This window comes from Plectropomus leopardus, chromosome 24 (assembly GCF_026936395.1).
Source record: "Plectropomus leopardus strain MGB_pleo_1.0 chromosome 24, ASM2693639v1, whole genome shotgun sequence".
NCBI lineage: Eukaryota > Metazoa > Chordata > Actinopteri > Perciformes > Serranidae > Plectropomus > Plectropomus leopardus.
In genome coordinates, this window is record NC_142199.1 from 3,504,823 (window position 1) to 3,529,830 (window position 25,008).

Below are 25,008 nucleotides of genomic sequence, written 5' to 3' on the forward strand. Positions count from 1 at the left end.
TTGGGTCGAATAACGAACAAAAACAACTTCTGATACTAACTTCTTACTAGCCTCCAATCATCAGGTCCCATTCAGGTCCCTGATTTTACATAATTGTTTTGTTTCTCGAGATAAATTATGATATATAACATAATTTGGTATAAAATTATTGTGTGCTTACATGAAGATGAATGGCCGTTATGCACGACCAGAAGTGACCAAAAACCTGCTCCTATTCATTTTGTATTGGAAATGAGGAGAGGGAAAGAAAATTTAAAAAATACTAAAGTGAAACTTTCAGTGGTAGAGAAGAGGGCCGTGGACTGTGGATGATACAAGTGACCAGTGTGGCAGGATGGACGTGAATTTGGACAACTTGGTCGCGTATCGTGGGTTTGCACAGAGAGAACGTGGCTCTTGCAGAGCACTTAATATTTTTTAAAACAAATGACCTGTGAAATTGTGTTCGGGGAGGCGAATAGAAACAGCTGCATCTCTCTGTCTTTAAGAGAAAGCCGATAGTTGTCTTTACAACCATGCAAGTAGGTTAGAGCCAAAGGAAGTGACCTGACTGCCTATTAATTAAGCAGTCACACACACACACACACACACACAGACTCATGCACACAAAGATATGAATAAAAAAAGGCTAAAAAACAAACAAACCAACAAAAAAAAATCAAAAACAGTACTGATGGCTCCCAACAAGGTCCAACCAACCAATGCAACAGCTTGATCCGGGATGTTAGGGGTTAACCATGTCTCTGTGAAGGTGTGTGCAGAGCAGTTTCTGATCTCCAGTTACTGAGAGAGCCAAAATCACATCTCATCCACTTTATTCTCCTGCGACTGGACATCAGCCAGAAGGCAGCCGGCTCTCCTCTGTCTCTTTTTTTGGCGTTTTGGGTTTTGTTTCTCCCCTCTGGTCTGACTGGCCACTCGGCGTACGCCGTTTGTGGGGACGCTCTCAAAGTCTGCTGCATTCAGTCCAAGACCCACACAACTTTTCCTGATGCGATAAGTGCTTCTCTATCGTAGAAAAGTCATGCTTCAGCAGAAGATGGTGTAGAAAAAATAGAAAAATAGAGCAAAAAAGTAGCAAGGATTATCTGCATGCGCTGCCGTTGTCGTTTAGTCGTGTGAGTATATTATGACAGTGTTTGATTATCGTATTCTTATGAAATGGTATGATGCACAGACGTCATTTCAGTCTATTAAATGCAGAATGAAAACAAAAGCTGTAAACAAATAGAGAATACAGCCTCTCGTACATAAAATCACATGCACATCTCGTTACGTGGCTCTCGTCATCTGCAGGTGAGGCCATGCAAATAAAGGCTGCACCAAACAGTGTATTTCATAACCCCGACTCATCCCAACTGTTGTTGTGCTTATAAAACGCATGAAGACCGTGGTCATTCAGAGTGTGCTGCAGGCGCCGTCATCAGCAAGTCAAACAAGCCGAGCAGAGGGTTTTTCCATCCTCCAATCTCAGAGCAGATCAGTTCAAAGAGCGCTCCAATTATAAAGAGGCTTTAGGGCACGAGGGGGGCGGCCTCGCCGGATCAGTCCAACACGCTGAAGCACACAGTTTGCACTTCAGAGCTGGTGATGAAGGAGCTGTTTCTTTTCTCGATTTACATAAGACTCTGCGCTCTTATCGCAGAGAGAGCATTCCTTTAGAGGGAAATAAAAAATGCACGCTTCTCGTGACACGGTCTCGTTGAATCTGGACCTCCGAGTCTTTCTTTCTAGAGAGCTCTTCAGCGGAGAAGGACGCCAACCAAAAATGTGACCTTCAGGGTTAGAGGACGCTTGAGCTACCAGGAGCTTGAGAAGTGCCAGAATGAAAACATCACAGTGGTTACCAGCCTTTTTCAACTGGTTATATATCAGATGTTTTTTTATTATTTATTATATAAAAGTGGATATTCAAATTCAGGATTGTAATCCCATTGGAGGTCATCCCTGTGTTCACATTTCTGTCGTCTAGATATCAGACATTAAATTCAATGCTTTTTAAGATGTTTTCTAGCTCATTTTAACCTAATTTAACCCTTTGAAATCTGAATACATGTCATTTTTTTGTGCAGCATTGATTTAAACCTTTGAAATCATAGCAAATCAAATTTTGGGTTTTTTTTTTCAAAAGACATGTCCTGCAAATTGCAAGAAATCAGCGAAAGATAACATGAAATCTGACCTGAAAAAGAGGGAAAAACCATTGGAAAACTGTAAAATAAAATAAAGAGTAAAGATAACTACTTTGATATTTATTATAGTTATATATTTATTTATATTTATTGATTTATATATTTTTAAAAATGTAGTGATAACTACTTATATATTTATTAGACTTCAATATATTTGAAATTATGTCACACAAATATGTTTACTCATTATTTTTAGCATTTTTTTCAGGTCATATCGTTTTTTTGTCTTTGTTTTCCTGTTTGCTTATTTGGTGAAAGTTGTCAAGTTGTTGTTTAAGAAATCAGAAATACTTTATTGATCCCCGGGGTAAAATTTTGGCTTGTTAAAGTCACTCATAGGGAATTATGGCAAGAAGAAATAAGTACCAACACTAGTGTATAAAATGAAAATATAAAATATAAATACAGTAAATAAAATAAAATATTTAAAGAATAAAATAAAGCAAAATATTTAAGGAATAAAATAAAATATAAATGTAGAAATGCAGTAATAGACAATTAGCGCTAGTATGCGAAAAGCATGGGAAATATAAATAAATATAAATGATAGTATCGATACTGTGCTGAGTGTGTAAAATACAAAACTGTACCTTATGCTACAATGCAATGTATACAACTGGTATGTAAGTTAAAAATCTAAAAAAATCTAAATATGTGTGCCATGCTACAATGAACAACATAGATATACATAAGTAAACAGTAGGAATTATCATAATATGTATCACATGTTAAATATAACCTACATTCAACAGCTGGTAAAATATTGCACATTTGAATATTTGCACAGAGGAAACTGCGGTTTATTCATTACATTTAGCAAACTGTTTCAACTCCATATCCATCTCTTTTAGCTAAATATTTAGATTCGCCCTCGCTGACTGTTATTTTTCATGCACAGGTGTTGCAGCTGCCTCAATTTGTCAACATAAAGTTTGAATGCAAATATTTATTTTCCCAATTTTGTGGGGCTACTCTCCAGTCTCTTGTGGGTGTTGCTGCACCATTAGACAAATACAGTTTGACTCCGTCATTCCAATTTTCCTTTCGAAAACTCAGCCACATTTGTAATGTTGCAATTTTTTTAATCGATTCCACGAAAAAAAAAAAGATCATCTTGCAGCTTACGTTCATGTTTTGGCTGCTCACCAGGTCTCACTACCTAAGCTACCATTGCTGCTGATCAGTAATAGCCTAATCTTGTGTATCCATCTATTGCTTATCTCCCTCATGTAATCTGGGATTATGCTGGATCTGCAGGATAACTGGGAAAAAGGACTTAGGCGACGTATTAGGCCACTTAGCAGCACTGCAGGATGAAAATCACTCAGCTAGAGAATAGGAGGCATTTTATTTAGTTCACTGACTCCGCCGCCCACACACACAACCAATCCATCCACCATCCTCTTTTCACACACACCACAAAAGGTGCATATGTGCATCATCGACCGCCACACAAACACGCTGCATCATGTGAAAAATGGACTAAATGACTGCAGCATAATAAAGCCTTCCAGTGCCGTCAGCTGATAATCACACGCTGATGCTCCGCGGGGCTTTGTGATAGAAACACCCCTATATGGGTCAGTGGGAGCGGCTTAGCGAAGTGACAGCGGACAGGACGGAGAATAAATCTGTGTCGCTGCAGCATCAGCAGCACTTCTACGACGAGTAAATCCTCCACCAGAGACACAGCGACGCAGGGAGACTCGACGTGCTCTGCTTGGGGGCCACTCTTGCAAAATGACAGGAGGCCAGGGGCCAGTCGCAGCAGCCCCATTTATGTTTCCACAGTTTTAGAGCATTTCTGGGATTTTAAGACATTTCCCAGGATTTAAGACATTTCTATGATTTTAGTACATTTCTAGAACTTTAAGACATTTCTAGGATTTTAGTGCATTTCTATGACTTTAAGACATTTCTATGATTTTATTACATTTTTAGTATTTTAAGACATTTCTATGATTTTATTACATTTTTAGTATTTTAAGACATTTGTAGGATTTAAGTACATTTCTAGGATTTTAAGACATTTCTAGGATTTTAGTACATATCTATGACTTTAAGACATTTCTATGATTTTATTACATTTTTAGTATTTTAAGACATTTCTATGATTTTATTACATTTTTAGTATTTTAAGACATTTGTAGGATTTAAGTACATTTCTAGGATTTTAAGACATTTCTAGGATTTTAGTACATATCTATGACTTTAAGACATTTCTAGGATTTTAGTACATTTTTAGTATTTTAAGACATTTGTAGGATTTTAGTACATTTCTAGGATTTTAAGACATTTCTGGGATTTTAGTACATTTCTAGGATTTTAGTACATTTCTATGACTTTAAGACATTTTTAGTATTTTAAGACATTTCTACAATTTTAGTACATTTCTAGGATTTTAGTACATTTCTATGACTATAAGAAATTTCTAGGATTTAGGCATGTTTCTCAGGTTTCAAGACATTCTTTAGAATTTTTGAATATTTCTAGGATTTATGAACATTTCTAAGATTTCAAAAGACTTCGAGGATTTTAAGACATTTCTAGGATACAATGACATTTTTAGGATTTTTAGAATTTTAAAACATTTCTATGATTATGGGACATTTCTAGGATTTTATGAAGTTTCTCTGATGATGGGACATTTCTTGGATTTTAGGACATTTCTAGAATTTTAGGACATTTTTAGGATTTCAGGACTTTTTTGCAGATTTTAGGACATTTCCAAGATTAGGACGACCCCATAGGATTTTAGAACATTTCTCGGATTTTAGGAAGTTTCTCTGATCATGGGACATTTCTAGGATTTTAAGACTCAAGGGGCTTAGCTAGGACCTCTTTTGGGGCTGCGGGGAATCCTTCACAGGCACTTGTTTTTTAAAACAAGCTTTATTTTGATGCTGCTTTATGCACTCTGGCACCTTATGTATACTAAAAGTACAAAAACATTTCACAAGTGTGCATCACCTCATTTTTATTGTGAATTAGAAAACAGTTGGGGAACCACCTGGCACCCTATCGGAGGCCAGATATGGCCTGTGGGCCATAGGTTGAGTATCACTGCAGCAAAAGTTCAGGAGGAAAATTGTCGATGACCAGAAAGAGAAGAGGAGCTGTGATGGATTTTTAATGTTTTTGATGGTAATTTGGAGAAGAAAGGTCATGTCTTTTAACACTGCCGAGAGCCATGTGAGAATATCTAATACCTCTGACTTAAAGCTACAATTTTGGTTTGAAATTCGTTCCAAGGAGTCCTGAAAGGCGTCCGCAGACTCCATGAACAGCCTGGCAGCAGAACAGAAATAATCCCCTCTCAAGTTTCTCAGCCAGCCTCGGCTCAGCTGTCTTAACCAGGCAGAGAGAGTCAAAGGCTGGATTTCCAGGAAGGTCAATCAACTTCTCCTACGCCTCATCCTCATAAAATCATTATGCACTTCAAGGTTAGCATTGTAACTATTTGTGCTTTGCTAGTGTGAGCTGCTTCTGTACTGCACAATGAAAGACGTCTCAAATGAAACCTGACAGCTCCCGTCTTAAGGTCCGATTCACAAAAGATATTGTGCTGATAAAATTACAGTGCAAACATGCCCATGAAGCTCTGCAGACGTGCCATTCACTTTCTGTGTCCATCTGCAATGGTCCATGTAGCAAAGTAGAAATTTCTCATTCAGAAATGCCCTTCAGCTCCCACCAAATCTCTCAGGACACACATAGTTTTACAGAAACTGAGTCTTTTAGCACTGATCTTTGTAAATAGGACTTTTTTTTCCAATGAGGCTTATTTGCATAGAAAAGGGACAATTTTGCACATAATGTGTGCATATTACCTGATTTAACTGTACATGTAATATTTGCTTGGCAGTGCAGTTAGAGGTGCATTGGTGCAAGATTAGCAGCTGCAAAAACTGCATGATCCTTCTTTGAATTTGATCTGCGTGCTTAAACAACCACAAATAATGAGTTAGTGTCAAAAACATATTTTCATAGCAAAATTTAAAAAACAAATTAGACTTATATCTCTAAAAAATTGTCACCCAAACTTCATTAAAGGAGTAAAAATAAAAAAAGTTTTAAGAAACAACTTGAAGAATAATAAGCAAGTAAAATAGTTGGCACAGTGCAAATAATTTGAGATTTATTGTTATTTTAATTTATCAATTGTTCTATTTGAATGTCATAAATTTGATGTCATTTTCTATTATTTGTGTATAAGGTTTCATTTGTGATCTCATTGACTGTGACTGGTTGTTTCCTTTTTTTCCATATTGTACAAGGGTTCCCAGGCTTTAAATAAAATTTTAAATAAATAGATAAATAATGTTAATATTTACTTACTGTTTTATTCACTGTACATTTATTCATTTTATAAGGTTATTTCTATGATGTATTTTCTAGTAATTATTGCGTCCTGTCTTTGTCTCATATGGTATTTTCTTATAATTATGAGGGAGGCCTGTTCTTGTAATTATTATGTATTTGCTTAAAATAATGCTGCCTTTTCTCGCAATGGTGAATGCGGAGTCCTGCTATTCTTTGTGTACAGTATTGTTACACAATGTCAGGATGCAGTATTGCGCTTAAAAATCCATGTCTGATTTCGTTTATGTGCACATTTATTTCCAGTGTTAAAGATAATTGTTTGGCAAAGGCAGAAGAAAAGCAGTATATTATTACAGTAAATGTGTGTGCTAATGTGTATTTAGTCAATATAATCAACTGCCAATTTTATTGTAGAGTAATTTCTGAGTATGACTGCAGAGGTTTGTTTTCTCCACCATCACTTTTCTAAACGCTGCATGAGAGAGAAACTAAAGCACTTTACAACTATGATCTGCTGTATTATGCTCATTTCTATTGTGTGTATATGTGTGTGTGTTGTTTTTTTCACTGCATTGTGATCTTTTTCTTGTTTTCCTTCAGACTGCCGCAGATCAATCCCCCAACAAGATTACTTCAAAAACATCCACCTGGTAAAAGTGAAATCCGCCCCCCTGCACAGATTACACTACTTATTTTTCATACCGGCATGCATCAAATAAAATGTTATCAAACCCGACAGCATTATCTGCCACTGCTGGAAGATAATTTGACTAAAAACTCCATGAAATGAGCTCCCTAAGCCTGGTTAGAGATAAAATCACCTGCCGAGCTTGCAGTTTGCCTGAAAGTTATTTTGTTCAACATGCGGCTTTATTTAATGATTCTCGCTGCTTCACAGAGACGCAGGAAACTCTGCAGAAATGTTGTGTGCTACAATATTAAATCAGCGCTGCTCAGTCAACTTTCCCCGGACAAAGGAAAGGTTATTAAATCAACAGAGGAAATGGTGTCGGGGCTGTGGAGCGTGGCTTTGTTTATTTACAGGAGGAAGGTTTGCTGAAAACACGTCTTCTTCTGCAGCAGCGACACTACAAACTCTGCAGCGAAATGCTTTTCTCAAAGGAAACTAAAAGTGAGTTATTCCAGCCCACATTTTGACCAGTTTGGATTTGACCAGGCAGCCCTACAAACTGACCTCTGAAATGAGCATCTGAACAAGAAATGACCAAGAAATTAGTAAAAAAAATTAAAAAAAACAACAAAATAATAAAATAATAAAATAATAAAAGGCAGAAATTTATCTGAAAAAAAGAGAACATTAAACCAGAAAAAGAAAAGTTTTAAAAATTAAATAGGAAGTTATCTTTGCAAAATAATTTTAAATAAATAAATAATTCCCTAGGTCTAATATTTCTTTTATTTTGCAGGACATTTCTTGTCATGTTGCTCATTGCATTTTTCCTATTCTTTTTTTTTTTTTAAAGTAATAAAACCTGGTAGGCAGCCCTCCAGAGTACAAACTGACATTTTCGAATACATTTACAAATTGGCTTGATTCCTATGTTTCAGAGAAGACTGAGCTGAGCAACTTAACAAGAAATTACCCAGAAATTAACAAGAAATTTGTAAAAAAAAAAAAAAAAAAAGAAAATACTGAAAATTGTCAAACAAAAAAGAAAAACAAATCAAGAAAGTTAAAAAAATAAAAAGAAATGACCAGAAATAACTAAAAACAGAATAAAAATTATTATTATGTAAAATATTTTTTTTAAATATACAGAATTATAAAAACAGTTATCTCTATATTTTCCCCTAGCTTTTAGAAAAAAAAATCTAAATCTGCAGTTAATTTTCAGGACATTTCTTGCCAGTGGCTCATTGCATAAACCAAACCAATTTGCTCATGGTTTAAAGGTGTAAATAATTGTGAAAGGCATTTGAATGCAGCACAAAAAAAGTGATGTCGAGCCACGTTTCACAGTGTTAAAAGATGGATCTCTGAATAAGAAAGGCTGAATCTTTCTCTTATCATGCACTAATACTTCCATATCTGTGTATAAAAATATGATTAAACCATCTTTAAAAAGCAAAACACTCACCCCAGAGAGTCACTTATACGCACAGGAGTGATATTTATGCACATATATTCTCTCATAGATGTTCAATGTGGCTGGTTTTATCATGTCATTGAATTTAATGTTTCCTATAAGACTCCCTGTGAGGGGCAATAATGCAGCTAAAATAAAGACGCTTTAATGATTTTAGGCTTATAAAAGATAGAAAAGAAGAGGAAGTCTAGATCACTGATTAGGTCCAATGAGAATTATGTTCTATCACAACCTTATTCTGAATTATTGCAGTATTTTTTGAGCTTAAAAAGCTTCTTAAAAACAATATCTGATAACATTACAGGTGATGCACTCATTATTATTTTTAATTTGACTCCCTGGAGGTAAAAGTATTTATCCTTGAGGCTCCCTGAGTGACTGGGGGAAAATGCACAACCCTCACACACCATAAATAACCCTGTTTTTTGTATATACACAGCAAACGTCAGCACTGGAGCCAATGCATCAAGCAAACAGCATGCAGGAAGTGAGAGTTATCACCAAAACAAAGCGCTAATTTCTTAAGCAAAATGCAAATCCTACAAACAAATCACATCGTCACACAAGCTGTTTGTGCACTTCAGCAGCACATGACGGCAACCGTCCCTCCACACGAAACCAACAAAATCTAGAAGCTTCTGCGTCAAACACAGCCAGCATAAGCAACATGTGCTTATCAGTTTTTCCAAATAAGTTGTTTAACACACACAACAGTGGCAGCATCAGACTGAATAATATCAGTAACTTGGCACAACAGCTGTTATTATATTTTAAAAATGTACCCTTTGATGATTTAAAGTTAAGTTTTTTGTATTTTTTATGCAGGAGCGCATAATTTGATGTATTTTACAGGATTTGGTGCAAATGGTTTGTTTTTGGAAAACTTTAGTAGACTAGATTATGTAGAATTTTGTGATTTTAATGAAATATATCAATATTTTAAGTTCACATTTGGTTATATCTCCTGGTATTTTGCAGCATTTGTCAGGCATAAGGGGGGGAATTTGAAAATGGGATGATTTTATCTGTTTTTACAGTTTCTAGCCATGGTAAAAGGTGTCATTTCTGTGATTTTCAAATTAAAAACTTGTAAACGTTGTATGCTAGGCCAAAATAATAACAATATTAAACAAAACAGAAATCCCTCACTATTGCTTAAAAATGATTTTCCTCTCCCGTTTTGTACCCCTTCCCTCTCCTAAGTAACAGTCCCTAAAAAATGACAATGAAAAATAAAATAATAATAATAATAAAAAAAAATACATAAGGTGAAAACATACTTTTATCTGTGCTGGTTGATTTTAAAGATTTTGGGCTTTTAAGATGATTTTGCTTTTTCATGTTATTCACATGCATTTACTCGCTGTAAAAGCATTTAGTAAAACCTGAGCTTTTTCATTGTAAACTGCAGAGCACCAATTCCCAAACTGAGGATTGGCACCCCTTCAGTGGGTCGCAAGATAAAACTGTGAGGCCCTGAGAGGTTTAATTAGGAAAAAATTAATTAACTCAAAAATAAATTTAGTAAATTTAAATAAAAATAAATAAATAAAACAAAATTAAATTTGAAAAATATATGAATAGTAATAGTTTTCAGATTTTAATTATTTTTTTTTAAAAAAAGAAAGAAAATCTATTTTTTGTGTGCTTGCAGGGCCTGTAGAGTTACTCTTTGTTCACCCATGAGTTTGCACAGTAAGTCCACAGAACCAGTGATAAACGATTTTCGGGAATGATGAGGCTGTATTATAGGGGTGTGTTGTGGACACTAAAGGTAATAAAGAGTCACACTCACCTATGAGGCTGTCGGGCCGGGGCAGCGCGCTCCTCTGGTACAGGCCGTATGGGTCGGCTCCGTAGGCCAGCGGCTGGCTCTGCCTGGGCAGCGTGGAGCCGTAATGCTGCGGCACCGCCGTCATCCCCGAACGCAGCGGTGACCCCGTCATACCCCTCCCCTCCACCAGAGACAGGGTGGAGCCCAGGCGACCTCCTCCTCCTCCCACCCCACCACCCAGGGCCTGTGTGCCGTCAGTCGGGGAGGTTGGCGAGGGGCAGGAGGGCGGCATGGAGGTGCCGGGGAACACGGCGGCCAGAGGTTTGGGCTCTGAGAGGATGGGTGAGTCGTAGGTGCTGCCCTGGGATGTTCGCAGGGAGATGCGGGAGGGAGAGACGGTGCCGGCAGTGCCACAACCGGGAGACTGGCTCCTGGAGGGGAGCGAGGCCATCCTCCGTAACACCCTGCCAGACACCTGCGAGGAAGATGGGAGAAAATATTATATTGTGTGACACCAAAGCTGATTTTAGTTAAAGTAACACTTGAACCTCCAAAAATGACCATTTTTATATCAGTCACTCATCTTGTGTGACGCTGAACACATGAAGAAAACGTTCGTTCAGTGCAGTCCAGGCAGCATATGTGGGCAACATAACTGCATTGAGTATTTTGGTTTTTCATACACTTACAATGGTTTTTAGATGCTAAAACACAAATGTGATACTCCAAAAACCCGATGATAAATAAATGGGTTACTCATGTCCATTGTAATGTGCTCATTTTTTCCAGGTTGCTGATGGAGGAGGTGGTAGACCAGGAGCTCCCGTGCTCAGCAAGTTCAAATTACTGTTTCTGTTTTGAGTTTTTGCTGGTTTTGGATTCTTTCTTCATTGTGGAGGTGAGAAATGAGTAATTAGTATACAAATACTCATTTGTGGGGTGAAGTTCTCTTTTAAAAACCTTTGAATTTAACAGCCCTATTGTGCACGAGTAAATACCATTAACTTATACCTGCATACAATGAAGCAATATCAGCTAAAATGCTAAAAGCCCACTCATACCATTGTGCATAAAAAGGAACAAAATAATGAATGCATTTAAAATACGCAAAACAATTTAGTAATATTTACTATTGTATCAGTCCATCAAGCCACTGTTGTCCGCATTCGCCACGGGGCCTTCTACTGGTCTGACGTGCCCGCAACACCTCCAGTGGGAGGGGCACAGGAGGCATCCTGTCAAGACGCCCGAAACACCTCAACTGGCCACTTTCGACGCAAAGTAGCAGCGGATCTACTCCGAGCTCCTCACCTTAACTAAGGCTGAGCCCAGACACAACTCACTTTGGCCGCTTGTATCCGCGATCTCATCCTTTCGGGAGCTCATGATCATAGGTGAGGGTTGGTGCGTAGACGGACCAGTAAATCCAGAGCTTTTGGACAGAGACATGAGCAAAGGTCTGGCCAACAGACGCTTGCTGGCGGGCTCCCCCCAGGTCTGGCACCAGGAGGGGTGACCCCAAACCGGAGCGAGGTACTCTGCTCCCAAAAGCCCCGTTTAGTCAGGGTCGTCCTTGAACCGCTCTTAGTCAGGCCCCTCTGCTGGACCACTTTGCCTTGGGAGACCCTAACAGGGGCAATTAGCCCCCGAAAACACAGCTCCCAGGATCACAGGGGCACGCAAACCCCTCCACCACGGTAAAGAGGCGATTCTCAGAGGGGAGATACTATTGCAACTGTCAAAATCCATTGAAATAGGCAAAATATTATTGACAAAATTATTTTTTGGGGGGAGATTTTAATCTTTTATTTGTACCAGAACTATGAAAACAGATCAACATATTTGCAAAGCATCAGTGTTGACAAATATTTTTGTGCCTCAAAGCTGTAAAGTTTGGTGCAAAGCAGCTTTTTGATCTTCTCTCATTGCTTCATTTTTGGATCTTTCATATTCATGTTTTGCAAATTTCGACAAGAGGAGCTACAGTCCGGGATTTATCGAGGATCCTCCAACGTCATTAACAAATGACATTTAATGACATTTCACTCATTTTTAATTAGGCCTGCCTGGATTCTTGGCATTCATATGTGCTCTCCAGGCCCAAAACAACAAAAATGTCAAGTATGATATCCATAACACTGTTGACAATTAATCACTTCAACATTTCTGAATAAATACCTGAAAAATGAGTTCGACTCTGCAGACTGCACCGCAAATATTTTTGCCAGTTAGAGGCAATGTGACACTCGGAGGCAGGATGCTTTGTCACGTCTGATGAAGGGCATCATTATCTTTTCCATTTGTCCACATAAGTGAATGTGCGTGCCTTTGAATAAATGTCCAAATTCATTAACACTGTACTCTGCGAGGAGCAAATATATTATATTTCGGGGAAGATTTAACAGAATATTTCATATTTATGGTGACAAACATTTACTTTTCCCTCCTTATTACTACCAAAATATAAAATGTCCCTCAATTACAACCTCAGCCGACTGCATGATGATCTGTGCCGCCTTAATCCATCAAAGCCTCGAACGCCTCGAAGGAAAATTAAGAGCCGAGGCATGTAAGCCCATCCAGTGAGGCTGGAATAAATCAGGGGGAAATTCAAATGGGCTCACTATTATCTGTCAGTTCTGCTGTCATGCGAAGAGCATATAATTATTAGCCACAATGAAAGGGTAATATGATGCAGTTGGAGACAATTTTAAGGTAAGACTCGGTTTGATTTGAAGGGTTTGGCTGATGTTCTTCATCATTCATGACAGTAATTATTGAGCCCCTGCTAGCCATCGTTACTCTCGGGATGACGGTTATTATTTACAGCAGAAAAACATCCAAATATCTCGACAGTCTGAGAAAAGTCACATGTGGGCAGAAGAATAGGATTTATCTTTTAAGAAAAACCCCAAGCTTCAATTAAGACGCTGCACAGGAGCATTCAATCATGTCATGTGATCTTTATCAGCAGCTGGGGATTGCGCCATTGTGAAATGAATTTCACGAAATCCGACTAATAAACCCAGATAACATGATTTTAAGTATATTTATTTTAAATTAATAAATCACACCGAGCCACCCCTTCCTCTGATAAATAAAGTACAGTCTCACAACACCGGCACGGATATACTAAAACATATTTTAGTCACTGACAAAATCAAAATCAGTGTCAGCGAACACTTTATTGAAATATTTGCTCCTCTTTACCCAACTTCAGACTCTTAACTATTCCTTTAACGACTTCTCCATGTTTGCGTGAAAGTGCAAAGGTCATTCATTCATTTAAAAGCTGTGAAAACGTTTTCTTTCTGAGGTCAACAAAGTTCTCATCTTTAGAGCAAGAAAAGAAACATTCAAATGACTGATTGTGTAAAATAGCGGAGAAGCGTCCTACCTGTCCAGAGGCTTGACCCTCAGCTCTCGGGCTCCTCGATATCGATGCCCGGGGCTCCGAACGCACCACGTTCTGGTTGCTGTAATAACTAACGCTGCTGTCCTGGTAGCCGCTGTCTGAATACGAGGTCATCTGGGCCGAGTGACCTCCTGAGCCTGCGAGGAAACGGAGATAAGAGCGTGAGGAAACACTGCGCCTCCATTATTACCACTTAGCGCTTCCTCTAAGGTGTGATCAAACTGATCAGCACAGCCGCCATCACATCGCGGTTTAATAATTTGCATATTATCTGAGTTGGCTTTCAACTCGTTAAAAGGCATTATGCATATAAATACACGCGTGCGGATATCTGCATTAAGCCTTTATTCTGTTCCTGGAAGAATCTGCATATAGCTTCAATAAAGCTGGCCTACTTTCCCGTTGTAGAATGAGGAAAAGGGAGCATGTGGGGGATATTTTTGCACTCTCGTACCACTCGGACTGTATGGAATATAAATAAGACCAAAGGGAAATGAGTTTTTAACATTTCAAACAGCAACTCGAAAGTTAAATATTTACTGATGATATTGTAATTTATTGTAATAAGTGGGAACGCTGTGAGGAACTCTCCGTGTTTGTTTCAGGAGTGTTTTATGGATTTTGACAATTTGAGGCTAATATTCACGTCACAAATTCAATATCTGACAAAATGTTCCTGTTCATGAGGTATGATGTTGAGAAACTGACAGAAAACGTTTCATCATCATTTTCATTTTTTCATCATTTTGTCATAATTAGCACATGAATTCTTAAATTACGGCAAAAAGCTTGATTTTAGATTCCAGTGATCTTGAACTTTGACCATCAAAATTTAACAAATTCCTCCTTGAGTTGAAGTTGATGTTTGTGGTACGTTTGAAAAAAATCCATGCAGCTGTTCTCAGGATATCGTGTTCTCGATAATGCAACAAAAAAGGGTCTCAGTTGACCTTTGACCACTTACTTCTAACCAGAATATCCTTGGCTCAAAGTGGATGTTTGTGCCAAATTTCAAGAAATTCCCTCAATGTCATGAGACATCATGTTTATGAGAAAAAATGACTAAAGGTCATGGTGACCACCAAAATCTAATCAGTTCATCTTTGAGTCTAAGCGGACGTTTGTGCCAAATTTGAAAAAAATCCTAGACAGGCATTCTTATGATGACAAGTTCTTGAGAATGGGAGTGACCTCGACCTTTGACCACTGAAATCTGATCAGTTGATCATTTAATCTTTGACTGCGGGCAGACGTATATGTGCCCTCCAGACGTCCTTGAGATACTGGGTTCACAAAAATGCGACAAATGAGTGTGACCTGTGACCTTTGACCAACTTATTCTAATCTGTTTATCCTTGTCTCAAAGTGGATGTTTGTGCCAAATTCGAAGATATCCCCTTGAGGCGTTCTTGAGATATCCTGTTCACGAGAATGAGATGAAAGGACAGACAACCCCCCCCAAAAATTATGCAGAAGCATAAAAATCAGTTGCCTCCTTTTGTGTAATGTGTTCAAAAACTCCCCGGCACAAATAAGAATTCACAGCTGCACTGACTGCATCAACGCTCCGCTCTATCTGCCCCCGTCTTTCGTGGTTTAACACAAGCTTTGAGGGAGCTTGATGGGCCGAAGTGTCAACCGCTCCAGTGAAGATGCCTAATGTCCAACAGCGACAGGCTGTGGTTGCTCTGCAGAGCTCCCAGGTGTGAATGCATGTGAAACTTTTCTGACAAGTCGCTCGAAAGTAAAGAATAAAATTCCAGGCAGCAGACAGACTTTATCTTTTGGGGTGATTTAAACCGATCTGAATAGATGGTTTTATTCTTCAAACACCAACGCATTTTCACTTTTATCCAACATAAATCTGCCTAGAAAAACAAGCACATCAGCCTCCTACTGTAGTGTTAATTACAAGTGGGATCTGTAGGATTTGTTATTGAGGTACAGATTTCTCCTACATGGCATAAAAAATGTGTTGATGTGGGCAGCAAACAGACACGTAGAAAAAATAACATTTTTTTTCTACTTCTTGATACACTTCAAAACCCCGTATTTTGTTTAGACCATGTGGTGTGTACATTTAACAGACCCTCACTGTCATGCAGGGAAGCGCGGTCCGGTTCAGGCATGTAGAGTCCCTCTTCAGCCTCCAGGTGACGTCCAGACACCTCCATGGCTCCGCCCTGTGACTCTCCACCTGCAGAAGGATCGACCGTTAACCTTAAATAATAATTTCCTTTGGAGTGTGGTTGTATGAGTCAGTGCATCATCTACGGTAGATGGTCGTCAGCGGTCCCCAAGTTTGGAGAAGCAGGCAAAAGTACCGCCACAGAAGCTGAGAAATTAAAAAGGGCAGCAACAAAACGTATTTTAGCCACCTAAAGAAATTATTATCAGTGTGAGTTTACGCCATATTTAGAATATTTTCTCAAACTGTGACTCAGCTTGTTCTGATGGAAACTGAAGGAGTCACGACACTCTCTTAAAAGCCAGAATCCACTGAGAAAAACAGTAAATTAACATAAGTGAACACAGTAGCTGCTGGTCTACCGCTGCCTCAATCAGTTGGTTCATTTGTTATTGTGTGACTTTGGTGTTTTAAAGTCACATAATAATCCACACCAAGCACTATAACTGTAACCGTAATTATATCAATAATGATTTGAGCATACACAGTGATGAACGTTGTTAAACAAAAGCGAAGGGACACACTCAACGATGATGTTGATAACCTGCTACTGCACTCAACCTGCTACATTTTGTAGAAAAAATGGCCCTGAAATGTCTTTAAATTCAAATTTGGATCTGAATTTGTCATAAAGCCCATAAATTATTTTATTGAGTTGATTTTTTTTCAACACTTGGGACTTTTGTGTTTCATCCTCTTTTCCTGATAGCCATCAACACCACCATCTGCTGGACAAAATCTGCTATAACTAAATTCACAGGAATGAAAACAAAAAGAAAATAAAACTGTAATAGTGCACTTGTGGTCTAAATTAGATGATCTACGTCGGATGTGAAGTTGGTTATGAATTGGTTTTTAAACTGGTCTTATGCAAACAATATTGTTCGCCACTTTTGTTGTTATTGAAGTCGTCGAATTGACTCAGCCATTGACTTGAGCTGGAAGAATTTTTTAAACTTTAGCTATAGTTATAGTTACCGGTCCTTTAAAACTCAGCCCAGTTCAGCGTCTTAAAGACGGGAATGTTAATACGATTAAAAAGAAGAATGGAGTGTTACTTACGGACCCTATTCGTATTGCGATTAACGCCTTAATGCTGACAGCCCTATTTTTTTATCGATTCTATTGTACATGTAACGTACATTTTAGTAAGTGAGTAAAGTTTATTAAAATTAGATTCTTTTAAGTTTATGATTCAACTTTTATCCATGGTCTAGTATTAACAAGATCGCAACAAATCAGAATATCGAATTGCAATACATATTGAGTCGGCACCAAAGTATCGTGACAGTATTGATTTAGGAGATGAGCTCATCATCCCAACACGATTAACTTCTGGTACTCTTGCATGTTTCTCCAAACTGGTAAACTACCGAGAGCTATTGCATGCAATACACTGATTATGTTAAGTACAACTCCACTTCAAAAAGTCATTACTATCTCATTAACCCTTTGAAACCAAAATGGCATAATTTCTTTCACAAACATGGAAAAAAGACAATAAGCAACTTATCAAGGAATGACCCAAAATTAGCATAAATCAGTAAAAAAGTACAAGAAAAAAGATAAGTAGAAGAACAAAGACAGGAAATGACCAAAAAATGCTATAATAAAACTAATTTATGATTAAATAATAAATGATTGTTTGTAACCTAATTTTAAATATACTATTATAATAATTGTATATTTTCTTGATATTTTTCCCCCTTATTTAATTATTTTGTAATGATTTTCACTCTCCATCTTTTTCAACTTTGACCTGAAATTTTGGATATTTGTGGAACGAACATGTCTGTCTTTATTGCTTTTTTCCCCTCCACGTTCTGAAAGAAATAAAACACATTTTCTCAGGGTTCAATAAATGCTTGAAAAAAACGTCTGAACGCAGCCAAAGAAAACTGATATCAATCCTGGTTTTAGAGGGTTTCAGGTACAAAAATCAAGGTCACTGTTTAACATTTTAATGTAAATTTAGAGTAAAAAACTGTCATATTCTTATAAAACGGCACCACAATTGTCACCACAAAATATAGAAACAAAGTCCGCCTGACAACACTCTTGTAGCATCACCTCTGGAGACCAAATCCGCTTAATCAAAGATATTAAATGTATCGATTCTTTGACACATAAGAATGCAGACTTTTATTACAGTACTTTTGTTTTATTGGAAAGCCGACAGTGAAAAATGGCCCCGGAAACGGAGTGGAGGGATCTGTGACAGAATAGTAAATGGGTCCATTTCAAAGCCCATATATTCTGGTGGAAACACTGTTTTGTTTTGCTTCAGCGGCCGGTGCTGCATTTTGGCAATTTTCAGCCCTTTTGGAGGGTAAATTGTCTTTCTACATCTGGAAAAATGCTATCTTTAAAGCCAAAATCAAATGGATTTGGTCTTTTTAAAAAAAAAAACAAAAAAAAAAAACTGTAATACCTTTTGTTCGCAGTGCACTTTAAAAATAAAACTTTAAAGGTCAAAAGGTGGAAGTCATACCTGCAGATCTCCATGCAAACGACTTCTCGGATGAGCTTCAGCAGAAGAGACGGAGAGGACATGGAGGGGAGAGGAGAGACGCAAATCAAATCAGGGTCATGGCCGCATTTTTTTTTTACATTCAATCAGGAAGAAGAAACATGTTTCAAATGTCAAAGAAGAAACTATCTGAGGAATCTTTTGCAATAAAAACATTTCTCCACATTCAATCTCAGAGGGACTGGAAGAGGATGACGCCTCTGTCATTATTGTGTGAATTTCAATTTATTCCTCAAATTGATAAAAAATGAAAGTCAGTTGATTCCAGCTGAGGATCAGAAATGTAATATAACCTGACACACAGTCATGCACTGTGTTATCTGGAAAAAAAAACAAAACACCTGCTACTGAAGGCAGATAATTTCTGCTGAAAACCAGAACAAGATCCCAGTTTCACCTGTGCCGACAGATATTATCACCTGCAAATCAAACCCAAAAAATCAAATGATATCGTGATGATTAAACATGTCTTTAACCTACACAAGTCCCTCTTCATGCACACTGTGTTGCACTCATTAAACTCTTTTTTTGTGGATGTGCAGGTTCACGTTCAGACTTCAGAGTGATGTGTGCAGGTTGTGACAGCACAGTGTGCCTGTCGAGTATCTGAACATCATTCCTCATGAATTCAAATGTCACTTTTATGCTGTTTGACTGAGCGGTCTGCAGCCAGACATCAGTAATACACAACTGTAATCCATAAAACAGACATTATTATGGGTGGGAATCTCTAGAAACATCATGATTCAATTACAGTTCAGATGGCTATGGTGCAATTATAAAACAGCTGATGCATCAAAAGATGCATATTTGACTACTGGCTACAACAGAGGTATTTATAATGTTACATAGTAAAATAGATTAACATATATATAATGCACATATTTTGCATTTATTATCCAAAGGGTTCAACTGGAAGGAACATACAGCATTCAGAAAATTGCGGAGAACTGTGCTTTAAATTTTCGATTATTGACTTTTCTGTATCGAAAAAAGGGAACTGAGATGTATTTAAGAATTGATTTTTTTCCCCTTCTTGGATAAAACTTTCAGAAAGTCAACTACTTCTAAAGTGCAATTAATATTACTGAGTCATTACTTAAAATTGACTGGCCATGAAAATATGACTTTGAAAATATGATTATTTATTTTTTTTATGATCAGAGTTTTTGTCGTTTTTAACGCTTATATTAATGTAATAACTTTGATCATATAAATTATGATAAAAATGTATGTTTGGAGACGGGATTATTTCCTAATGCAGTAACAGCACGAGCTTGGAGTGCCAACACGCTGGTCACAGGCAGTAAAATGTTGGTGCTTTGTGAAGAAAAAAATAAAGGTGCCACGTTTGTAGAAAAAGTTGCTAAATCTAGCAACAGAATTGCAGGCCAAAAGAACTAAGATAATAAAATTTTAATGACCATAAATGAAGAAACTCATATTTATCAGAATAAAGCGAATAAAAGGAAAAAGTGTCACAAGGATTACTGGTAAATTAAATCAGATTCTTATGAATTATGAGACACAATTATGAGGCTTTTACTGCAACAACGTGGTGCTAAATACTAATAAATAATTAATAAAGTATAAATAATTAAATAGTAATAAATAACATACCAAATTATCTCTGTGTATTAGCAGTCTTTTCTTTTTTTCTGCTATAAATAAGTAATAAAACATAAATAAATAAATATTAATAAATAAGATGCCAAATAATCTTAGTGAATTATCTTTTCTCTTTTTCTGCTATAAATTAGTAACAAAACATAAATAAATAAATATTAATAAATAAAATACCAAATAACCTATCAGAGAATTAGCAATCTTCTTTCTTTCTTTGCTACAAAAAAGTAATAAAACATAAATAAATAAATAGTAATAAATAAGATACCAAATAATCTATCAGAAAATTATCAATCTTCTTTCTTTCTTTGCTATAAATAAGTAATAAAGCATAAATAAAAAAATAAAAAAAATAGTAATAAATAACATACCAAATTATCTTTTTGTTATAAATAAGTAATAAAACATAAATAAATAAAAATTCATAAATAATATGCCGAATAATCTTAGTGAATTAACTTCTCTCTTTTTCTGCTATAAATTAGTAACAAAACATAAATAAATAAATAAATAAATAAAAAGTAATAAATAAGATACCAAATAATCTATCAGAGAATGATCAATACTTTCTCTTTTTCTGCTATAAATAAGTAATAAAATATAAATAAATAAATAAGACACCACATAATCCATCAATATATTATAAACCTTCTTTGCTAAGATAAATCATTTGTGATTCTATTTAAGAAACATGGAAAACTTCACGCCATGAAACCTACCTGCTACTTTCTCCTGCCGGCGACTCAGCTCCCAGCATGCACCTCTCCAGCTGGCTCGCCACAATCTGCCGCTCCTCCTCCAGCTCCCGAGTCAGCCGCTCAAACTGAAGCTCCTGTGGGAAGACATTCACGGCAGCGATTATAACCCCGACATCCACCACAGCACGGCAATTTAAGCCTCCTTTTTAAGACCTATTTGATGCCAGTTAGACTTAAACGTAAAACCCATTTCGTATTTGTCCTGCATGACTTGACTGATTTCTCACCGGCTGTGAGCTTCGCTGAGAGACTGCTAAAGTGGATTCAAGATTTAAAACACTAAAACTGGGGTCCGGGACCTTTAAATGGCCTCCGGTTCAGATAATGTAATTACACACATTTTAAGAATTTCAGAGGATTGAGCGGAGAATGATAAAATGTCGACTTCAAGGCAATAATTTACTAAAGAGGGGAGAAACAGATATGACCTCCTGCTTTACTGGTTGAGTTTCATACATAATTTAGGCTATATAAAAGATATTAAATCCTGCCTATTAATCCTAAAGGGGAAGTTGTATATTTTTCAACTTGGACCCCATTTTCAGATGTTTTTGTGTCTAAGTGACTGACGGGTACAACAATTTTGAAATGTAACCACTTGGGGCATGTTTGCATTGTCAGTTTACGTCCACTAAAAGTGTTTGTTTTTGTCACAGACTCAGATTGTCATTATTAATACCTAAAAACTTATGAAAACGATGCAGGAAGAAAGACCTTTTTTTAAGTTTTCCTGTGCTGCCTTCAGACAATTTCACAAGCTATTTGAACCTTTGAAACTTGAGCAAATTGGTTTATTTCTCTCGAAAACATGGGGTAAAAAGCAATCACAAACTTGGCAATTAAACTGCAAGATATTAGTAAAAGGTGACAAGACAATTGCCGAAAAATAAAATTAAAAAGAGGGAACGATTAGATAAATATCAGAAAAATAGGAAATAATAATTTATAATTATAATAATTTTATATTTAAATGCATGTTCTAGAAAAAAGTATAAAATATATAAAATTAAAAACATGTATATATTTTTTTTATTTTCATTTATTTGAACTTTTTTAAAGTTTGTTTAATTTTTTGGGCCATGTCTTGTTAAGTTGCTCTTTGCCTTCCACCCATGTTTTTCAACGAAATCAACCCACTTTGCTGACCCCCCCTTTTTTTTTTTTTAAATGCAATTTTACCCTAATTTAACACACTTCATCCAAAGTCCAAAGAAACAATGTAAGTCTCAACAAAAGCCATCTTTGTTTTACTTTCTGCTGTTCCACCAGCTCAGGTTTGGTTAAAATAAACTTTTAATACACCCAGTTGAATATGAAAATATGCTAAAATTCATGTTTATTTAAATGGTGCGCTTGGCAATAGCAATTTCAGGGTTTATTTTGGTTAAAAAAAAAATATTTCTCTGTTGAGATCCTTTCCGCGTCATTGTCAGACAGTTAGAATAACAATCTGACCTGATCAGTGGCAAAAACAGAAACCTTTAGTGGACATAAACTGACAAATCAAATACACTCTTGAGTGGTTAAATTGCACTATTTTGCTCCTGCTCAATATTGGACCAGTTTTTATTATTTTTTATTAAAACTTGTTCCAAATAGTCACTTAGACAAATAAAAAGTAAAAACAGAGTCCAGGTTGAAAATGACCAAATTTACCCTTTTGAGTGTCCTATTTTCATTTACATCATTCTTTTAAATGCATATACTGCCCTAAAGCTTTTTGTTGTGTCTTAAGCATAAGATAAGCACACAGTGTTTCTCATAAATTGTTGCCTGGACATTAAAGAACTGAATATGCACAAGTGCATTCTTTTTTTAATACTGAATAAATTTGCCCTCCAGCAATACAGCTCTCAGCTTACATTCATTATTGTGCCAGTTCTGTATATTCTGAGGAAGACTGAGGGGAAACAATCCAATAAACATAAGCTCTCTGCCATTTTGGGTCCATATGGGGGATGATAAATATTAATTATAAGTTTCAAAGTAGAACTTAAACTTTTGGAGGTCTCCCGAGTGCAGTTAAAGTGAAATAAACCAGAAGACACATTTCTCCCTCTGTCCGCCATGACAAACTTGATATTTCTCTGGAATTTAAGACTATACATAACTAAATTCAAAACCTTTTAAAGCCTTGAGTGTAGATAATTTGATTTTATACACGTCGAGACTTTCAGGTCTGCTCGTTTCTCTATTTCTGGTCCCACTCTTTAGGATGTACCTCCCACTAATCCACACCTCAGTACACATTAATGAGGATCAGCTGCTTATTGGCTCAGTATTAAATAATTTAAACGAGACCTATTATGCTTTACCTTATTAACAGTTAGACATAACATCATATTACTATGGGCCTCTTGTTTTTAAAAATATTCTTTTTACCAGTATTTGCATATTTCCAAGATGTAATTAGGCACAGAAACAATGTTAAACCTCAAAATATGCATGAATTGTTGCCATCAAAGTGTACTTTTGGCAATTCTGACAACCCAAACACCACCACACTAAAATATGCCCTACTTATTAAAATCACTGAGAGCTGGTGGAGGTCCAATGCCTTGCTCAAGGGTGTGAAAGTGGAGCAGATGTTTGCCGACTGCGGTCGAACGGCTGGTAAATTTGGCACTCCCTCATTTGTATTCTGTTACATAACACCGAGGCTTCCCAGCTGCTTCATAAATCTTCTAGGAACCACAGCTGGTGTCATCATGGAGGTCCACAGGAGAATTAGCTGTCTGCAATAACGTCTAAATATAAAAACCCGACCGGCTGGAAAACACACGGCTTCCCAGGAAACCTTGTTGTGAAGTAATTCAGGAAATTTTCTCAGTCAAAGTGAAAGTGACACGGTAAACTCGGCTGTCATTGATTGTAGTTCTAAGGTCACTTTCACGCCTGTGGTTTGGACGTTTGGTCCAAATAAATTGTCTGTTTTCGCAGCGGTGGAACAAGTATTTACATCATTAACTTAAGTAGAAATACCAGTACCACAATGTAAAAATATTCCATTAGAAGTGAAAGTACTATTATTGTCAAATTTTATTTTTATCATTATTTATCTTATTTTTTGTTATTTAACAATGTGGAGGCTGTGCTGTTAAGATGTAAACTCAATAAAATCTACTTAGTGTACTATCTACGAGTAAAAGTCTTCTTTTCAAAATTCTAGTAAAAGTATGTATAAGTGTTAATATCTGTTAATATATATTTAAATTATCAAAAGTAAAAACACTCATTAAGCAATGCAATGTCCCTTGCGACTAATGTATAATTTCCTATATATAATACTATATTGGTATCATTCCATAATAAAGTACACATATTCAGGATAAACATATATTAGCATACTGTACATGGTGACTACTTATTAGTCCTTATAAAGCACTTATGAAAATGCCTGATTTACCATATTCTGCAACTCTTTAGCCATTAACAGAGTTTCCCCTCAATATATTTCTGACAAGAAATAAGGACGTGTTGTACATACATGTCAGTCTTCACATGCTTTTCTCAGGGCCTGTTAATCGCATTGACTTTATTTAGACTTATTTGGTCATTATTAACACTTGCTGTATTGTGTTTTGCGACATAAGTATAGACTACATTTATTAAGTATTGATATTGTCAGTGTTATTTTACAATTACACTATTTAACTTTATACTTACATTGGCCTGTGCACATATATATTTGTAAATATCTTTATACATACCATTCATGTTTGTGTAACATTGCTTTGCAATTTACTATGTGCAATATTTATATATTTTCATATTATTTGGTAAAAATAGTGCACATATGTGTATTACAATTATCATGAGAACATATACTATCTTTTATGTTTAAACTGTTTAACATTTTTGTGCAATGTCTTATTTTGAATTTTTTTGTCACTTACTTTGCGATATTTCTTTTTTCAATATTTTTATATCACGTACAACTATCAATTAAACATACAGCATATCAACTAAACATACAGTATCTGTATAAGTATTTTACACTTTTTTCTTTTAATTTGTATTTGTGTCATATTTTTATCTCACGATATTTAAAGGCGAGGTCAAAGTAAAGTGTTATTGTAACAGTAGCCTTTCAC

General features: G+C 36.4%; 1 protein-coding gene across 7 annotated transcripts in view; it reads right to left on the reverse strand.

The window, feature by feature from the left end:
* The window catches only part of LOC121963068 (plakophilin-4-like), a 63,296-nt gene that overhangs the window by 20,818 nt on the left and 17,470 nt on the right, over window positions 1-25,008 (reverse strand). For 6 of the 7 annotated variants that reach the window (XM_088074732.1, XM_088074731.1, XM_088074730.1 and 3 more), the window contains exons 3-7: window positions 20,876-20,988; window positions 18,492-18,526; window positions 15,902-16,009; window positions 13,795-13,949; window positions 10,419-10,872 (exon numbers count right to left, since the gene is read on the reverse strand). In XM_088074732.1, coding sequence (XP_087930858.1) covers window positions 10,419-10,872; window positions 13,795-13,949; window positions 15,902-16,009; window positions 18,492-18,526; window positions 20,876-20,988 — 865 coding nt within the window. The remainder of the gene's footprint in view (window positions 1-10,418; window positions 10,873-13,794; window positions 13,950-15,901; window positions 16,010-18,491; window positions 18,527-20,875; window positions 20,989-25,008) is intronic. The other variant, XM_088074733.1, reaches the window with a different exon arrangement.